We start from the raw sequence: 6591 nt of genomic DNA, 5'->3' as shown, positions 1-6591 counted from the left end.
AAGTAAGAGCACTTCAGAAAGAAAATGGAAAAATACACAAATACTGCAATACTATATGTCTCATAAAAAGCTATATTAGGTTTCATATGTAAATATTTAGCACAGGTATATGTTTGCATGATTCTATTTTTATTCTATGGATTTAATACAAATACTGCATTTGTTTAAAGATGTTTATTTAAGATAAAGTCTAACAAACATAATTTGGGTCAAAAGGATCAAGCCATGAAGTTCACATATTATACAAAGAATAATCTTTGTCACAAAATGTAAACACCTCTGGTACCGAGATAGGCGTGCTAGAAATTTTAAATTAGATTAAATAAGCTTGAAGAGAGACTACACTAAATGCTAACACATGGACTCCACGGCTTCCAACTCTTATTTTAGATAGCTTTCTTATAGAAACTATACACACACTTACTACTTATATGCCTATTTCTATTAATAGAAGAACAGTGGTAAACCATACAATCTATATGGGTAGAACAAGGAGGACATCTTCAGGCCATTCTAGAAATATACATGTTATTCTTTTTTTTTAATTTTAATGTATGGTGTTGAGATGAATTCAAGTGTCCCATGAATATAACATCCTCAGCCCCCGACCTCCCTGCGTCCCTACTTATACCCCCTTTGGCCCCTTCCCCTAACTCATTCCCCCCTTCCCTCTGGGATTTGCTCTCCTGTTATCTGTATCTCTGTGTTATGTATATATCATTTCACTAATCTGTTCATCTTCTCTGATCCCATCCCCTCACCCCCCTTCCCTCTGACAGCTGTCCCTCTGCTCCCTGTGACCCCCACCTCTGCCTCAGAACCCAAATGCAATTTATGATATATATATATAAAATAAAGGCTGCAAGTTCCAGTAATAAAAAAAGGCAAAGATTGCCAATAGCACTTAGATGCATTTGAAATCACCCCCCTGCTCTCTCTTGCTCTCTTACACACATACACACACACGCATATGTGCACACAAAGAGTACAAAGAGGTTTTCTGGGTGAATGATACACCTGAGACTGTACAAAATTGTCTTAAATATCTTCTATAGTCGTAAAATAGAAGAAGCTCCACAAAACTGGGTCCGAGGCATTCCATGAATCCCCACTACTTGTAGAAAATAGGAACAACATATAACGTGAGGTACTGAGCCAGCTCCATTCCTGTCTTTCCTCATGCAGTTTGGGTCATCGCCGGGCTCGCTGAACCGTTGGCCGAATGTTCTGGCTCGTCAGGGCCAGTGGTGGGTTTGAGACCTTCCTCCTCTTTGCTTCCTCCCTGGGCACCGAGTGGACTAACACAATTAGCCTCCTGTTTTGCCCTGTCCACTTCATTATCAAACTCAACTTTATCTTCTTGGTTGGAGCTCTTCTTGACTTGTCCATTCTGGGCAGGGTAGGTGCTCACAATGACGTCATACAGGAACTGGTATTGCTCCTGGCGTAGGAAAGAAGCAAGAAATTCTGTAAAGGAAGCTCCGGGCCCTGGCGCCCTTGTGGCAGTCCTAGGTAACAGAATGCCCATTTTCTGCATTTTCATGGAAATGAACATCTCAAGTGGCTGACTGTCCTTAGCGGTTCTAAAGGGCGGGCTGCAGGAGACGCTTCAAAATTTACCTGGTGGCCTGCCCTGATAGGTGTTCATCCCCTCCCAGGCCGTGTGGTCTCACTCCCACACATTCTTCATGCCAAATTTGGAACCTAATTTCTTGGCTAAAATGGACACATGAGCTAACCTCAGAGCAGAAGTCACCTTTTCTAGGAAGCCTAACCTGATCCCCACAGGTTAAAAAGTGTCCTCATTCACATTCATCTTAGGATTTCTCTGTCACTGGACTTACTATGTTGTTGAATAAATATCTGCTGTTTCCTTACACTCACAGTGAAAACTCTGAATGGCAAGACCACTTAGTAGGCTTTTTAAATACACTTTGAAAATCGATATATGCAAGCTCAGTCTCGAACAATTAAAAATTGCATGTGTTGGCCCTGGCTGGTTGGCTCAGTGGTAGAGCGTCGGCCTGGTGTGCAGAAGTCCTGGGTTTGATTCCCGGCCAGGGCACACAGGAGAGGCGCCCATCTGCTTCTCCACCCCTCCCCCTCTCCTTCCTCTCTGTCTCTCTCTTCCCCTCCTGCAGCGAGGCTCCATTGGAGCAAAGATGGCCCGGGTGCTGGGGATGGCTCTGTGGCCTCTGCCTCAGGTGCTAGAGTGGCTCTGGTCACAACATAGCGATGCCCAGGAAGGGCAGAGCATCGCCCCCTGGTAGGCAGAGCGTTGCCCCTGGTGGGCGTGCCGGGTGGATTCCGGTCGGGCACATGTGGGAGTCTGTCTGACTGTCTCTCCCCATTTCCAGCTTCAGAAAAATGCAAAAAACAAACAAACAAACAAAAAAACTGCATGTGTTTGAGTGAGTAGTGAAGCTTACATTGTGAGTAGTGACTAATTCCAGGACTATCACCTGCAGTGACAGAAATGCCACACTTATCCTTCTCTCTGTCTCCACGTCTCTGCCATGTGACTTTGCGGGCCCTCTGGACAAGAGGCAGAGCCCAGTGCCCCACCCCTGGCACCTGAGCTGGCCTGTGACTTGTTTAGGAAATGAAATGCAGAAAGAGGAAGACGAGTTATGCCAGTTCCCACCCTGGACCCCATGAGGTCTGGCTCTTTGCTGCTGTCCTTCTTAAATCTCACCAAATGACAAAGGATGACAGGTGGGAGGAATGAGGGAATTCATGAGCTTTGAGAGAAATGTTCCTCCTGCATGGCCATGACAAACCACAGGTGGACTCTAATTAGCTCTCATTACATTGAGAATAATTCTACATGAGTTATCATGTAAAAAATGGAAAAGAAAGCAGGAAGGGAAAAGTGCACAGACAAGTAGGGGAGAGGGGAGGTAGAGGGAGAAGAAACTGTCAAAATAAACATACAAAACACGTTAAAAGAAAAGGTGAGATAAACTTACAAAGGTAGGGACCATTCCTGGCCTGGCTTTGCGTAGAGATTTCACTACTTGGAACACATCGACCACATCTTCCGTTTCCGCGCTTTCCAAGAGATTCAACAAAGCACAGAATATTCCTGTTTGCTGAGACCCATCTCTATAAATGGGAAAAAAGATTAAAAAAATAAAATCATTCTACATTTTATGGCAAATACAATAGTAGAATAAAAATTGAAACAGAGATAACATCGTCTTCACTTTGTGTTTATTATATTATTGTAGTCCAATCTCTTGAGGGCCAAATATATACATATATATGCTAAATGAATGTTGGGAGGAATATAATAATCCTATAGTTTAGAAAAAAATTTGTCTCAGGCTTTTAAAAATATACTGACTTCTGTTTAGTTCTTTACAGGTAATCATGCATTGTTATTTACATGTTGGAGTTGTTGGGACAGATATGGCAATGCCAATTTGATGGGTGAAGGCACCAAGATTTAGGGACGTTACAGTCATAGCTAGTGGCTAACAATGCCGGAAATACTGGAACTGATATTTTGTAAGCTACTTGATTGACCATGTGCCTTTTCTCCTCCCTTTTGCCTCTCTACTGCTTTTTCCAAATGTTTACACTTTTGCATCCATAGAAAAATTGTACTGGTGGAATTATTTGTTAAAGCCAGGAGGGCAACAAGATGGCAATGGAGTAGGCAGACGTACCAACTTCCACCTCCTAGAACCAAAGTGGATTACAACTTAATTTTAATAACCATCATCTGGAAAAACCAACTTTGGAATAAACTAAGAGGACTCTTCAACCAAGGAACACTGAAGAAGCCACACCAAGACTGGTAGGAAAAGTGGAAATGCAGAGAGGGCTGCCTGGGGGTGAACAGCAGCCCAGAGAGACTCATGCGATGGGAGGTGAGTTTGGCAGAGAGGGGCGAGTCCTGAGCCCTAGAACCAAAGCCCCAGCCTGCAGCCCCAGAGCCTAGAAGAGACGTATTTAGACAGTATTTAGCTGCAAAACAAGTCAGGATACACTTTGTGAGAAAGAGACAGATTTCTCAGGATTCTTCTTAAAGGGACTGCACAGAAAACCTCTCTCACAACCACTCACCCAGGGCTCCAGGGGATGGGAGAGAGGAGAGGAACAGAGCAGTGGGAAGAAAGTGTACTCTAGGAGGCACAGGCAGAAACACTTTGAGGGACAGCCACCCTAACCCCTGGGCTGAGTCACTCCCCAAACCTGAAGCAAATATTACCCCTGGAAACAGCAATACCAGCAAAGGGAAGTAGGACACCAGCCAAACAAGCTCTTCTGCGGCACTCAGAGTAGAGTCGCTTAGAAGGAGGGAGCTTTCATCCTGGCCGGTTGGCTCAGTGGTAGAGCGTTGGCCTGGCGTGCGGGGGACCCGGGTTCGATTCCCGGCCAGGGCACATAGGAGAGGCACCCGTTTGCTTCTCCACCCCCCCTCCTTCCTCTCTGTTTCTCTCTTCCCCTCCCGCAGCCAAGGCTCCATTGGAGCAAAGATGGCCCGGGCACTGGGGATGGCTCCTTGGCCTCTGCCCCAGGCGCTAGAGTGGCTCTGGTCACGGCAGAGCAACACCCTGGAGGGGCAGAGCATCGCCCCCTGGTGGGCAGAGCTTCACCCCTGGTGGGCGTGCCAGGTGGATCCCGGTTGGGCGCATGCGGGAGTCTGTCTGACTGTCTCTTCCCGTTTCCAGCTTCAGAAAAATACAAAATAATAATAATAATAATAAATAAATAAAAATAAATAAAAATAGAAGGAGGGAGCTTTCAGAACTACAGTATTGAGTGTTAGAGTCTGAGCTACAGTGCCCCCACCCACACAGCTGAGGGCTCTCTGGAGGGCGGGAGGTGGTGGGACGCAGAAGTGCAGTTCTGTCTGCAAGGGCAGAAGCCGGCGGCCATGATTGAGGTCCAGGTTTGAGATCAGTCTTGCCCTGCCAGGGCGGAAGGGACACGTGAAGGTTTCTATCCCTTGTTCAGCTGCTGGCCGCCTGCAATCCAGCCATGGGGGAAGGGCAGGAGCCCTGGAAGGGGTGGAGACCTGGCGCTGAGCAAGAACTCGGGCACACAACCTCACCCAGCGCATGACTTGAGGCCCAACACAGGAGCCAGCTCCTCCTGGGGGGTGGAGCAAAAGCCCAGAATCAGGCGGAGACCCACAGCAAAGGTGCTCACCCCTGCACTCAAGGCCGAAGGCTTGCGGTTTGGCATGGCTCATAACCCCACCCGCAGGGGTGGGCGAAGACTGAAGCCACCAAGGCTTGTACACCTAGGCACATGATCACAGCCCCTTCTGTGAAGGAAAGGCAGAAACCACAGCAACAGCCCCAGTAGGCTGGCACCAGCAATGTCCATACTCAATTGCCCTAGGCAGCATCAGCAGAGGGGGTGGAGGGCCTGCAGACAGACCACATCTAGGGAACACAGAGGCCACACCCAGTGGACTCCAGTAGCCAAAACCTTCTTATACACCAACAAAATAGGAAGGCAGAGAAATGTAACACAAATGAATCAAGAGAAATCCCTGGAAAAGGAACTGAATGAGTCAGATATATCCAAATTACCGGATGCAGAGTTTAAAATAATGATTGTTAGGATACTCAAAGATCTTAGAATAACAATAGATGGTCATTATGAACACCTAAATAAAGACATAGCAAATATAAAAAAGGACATTGAAATAATAAAAAAGTATCAGTCAGAAATGACAAATACAATATCAGAAATGAAGAACACAATAGAAGGAATTAAAAGCAGGATGGATGAAGCTGAGGATTGAATCAGCAAGTTAGAGGACAAGATAAATGAAGGCATGGAAGCAGAGCAGAAAAAAGAAAAGCGACTCAAAAAGTGTGAGGAAACTCTAAGAGAGCTCTGTGATAACATGAAGAGAAATAACATCTGCATCATAGGGGTTCCTGAAGAAGAATAGAAAGAACAAGGGATAGAAACTTTGTTCAAACATATTATAGCTGAAAACTTCCCTAAATTAAGGCAGGAAAACGTCTCACAAGTTCAAGAAGCACAAAGAACTCCATTAAAGAGAAACCCAAAGAAATCTACACCAAGACACAGCATAATTAAAATACCAAAGCTAAGTGATAAAGAGAAAATATTAAAAACTGTTAGAGAAAAAAAGGCTATCACCTATAAAGGAGCCCCCATAAGGATGACATCCAACTTCTCAACAGAAACACTTGAGGCCAGAAGGGAATGGCAAGAAATATTCAAAGTAATGCAGAACAAGAGCCTACAACCAAGACTACTTTAACCAGCAAGGCTATCCCTTAAAATTGAAGGAGAAATACAAAGTTTCCCAGACTAAAAAAGTTCAAGGAATCCACTACAACCAAACCAGTGCTACAACAAATGTTAAAGGTACTGTTCAAAGGGGGAATAGAATATAGCAAAGGAGGAATACAGCTTTAAAGAATAAAATGGCAATAAACAACTACATATCAATAATAACCTTAAATGTAAATTCATTAAATGATCTGATCAAAAGACACAGGGTATCTGCGTGGATTAGAAAACAGGACCCATACATATGCTGTCTACAAGAGACACACCTTAAAACAAAAGATGCACATAGACTGAAGGTAAAAG

The 6591-nt window shown here is 44.9% G+C and overlaps 1 protein-coding gene across 6 annotated transcripts in view; it reads right to left on the bottom strand.

Moving 5' to 3' along the window:
- Window positions 1-395: 395 nt before the first annotated feature.
- PTPRC (protein tyrosine phosphatase receptor type C) overlaps window positions 396-6591 on the bottom strand; it is a 107000-nt gene continuing 100804 nt past the window's right edge. For all 6 annotated transcript variants that reach the window (XM_066238631.1, XM_066238639.1, XM_066238648.1 and 3 more), the window contains 2 exons: window positions 2970-3105; window positions 396-1441 (listed from right to left, as the gene is read on the bottom strand). In XM_066238631.1, the coding sequence (XP_066094728.1) occupies window positions 1178-1441; window positions 2970-3105 (400 nt within the window). In that variant the 3' untranslated portion in view covers window positions 396-1177. The remainder of the gene's footprint in view (window positions 1442-2969; window positions 3106-6591) is intronic.

Source organism: Saccopteryx bilineata, chromosome 1 (genome assembly GCF_036850765.1).
Source record: "Saccopteryx bilineata isolate mSacBil1 chromosome 1, mSacBil1_pri_phased_curated, whole genome shotgun sequence".
Classification (NCBI taxonomy): Eukaryota; Metazoa; Chordata; class Mammalia; order Chiroptera; family Emballonuridae; genus Saccopteryx; species Saccopteryx bilineata.
Note: the sequence above shows the minus strand (reverse complement) of the source record. Positions and strands in the feature narration are given on the sequence as shown.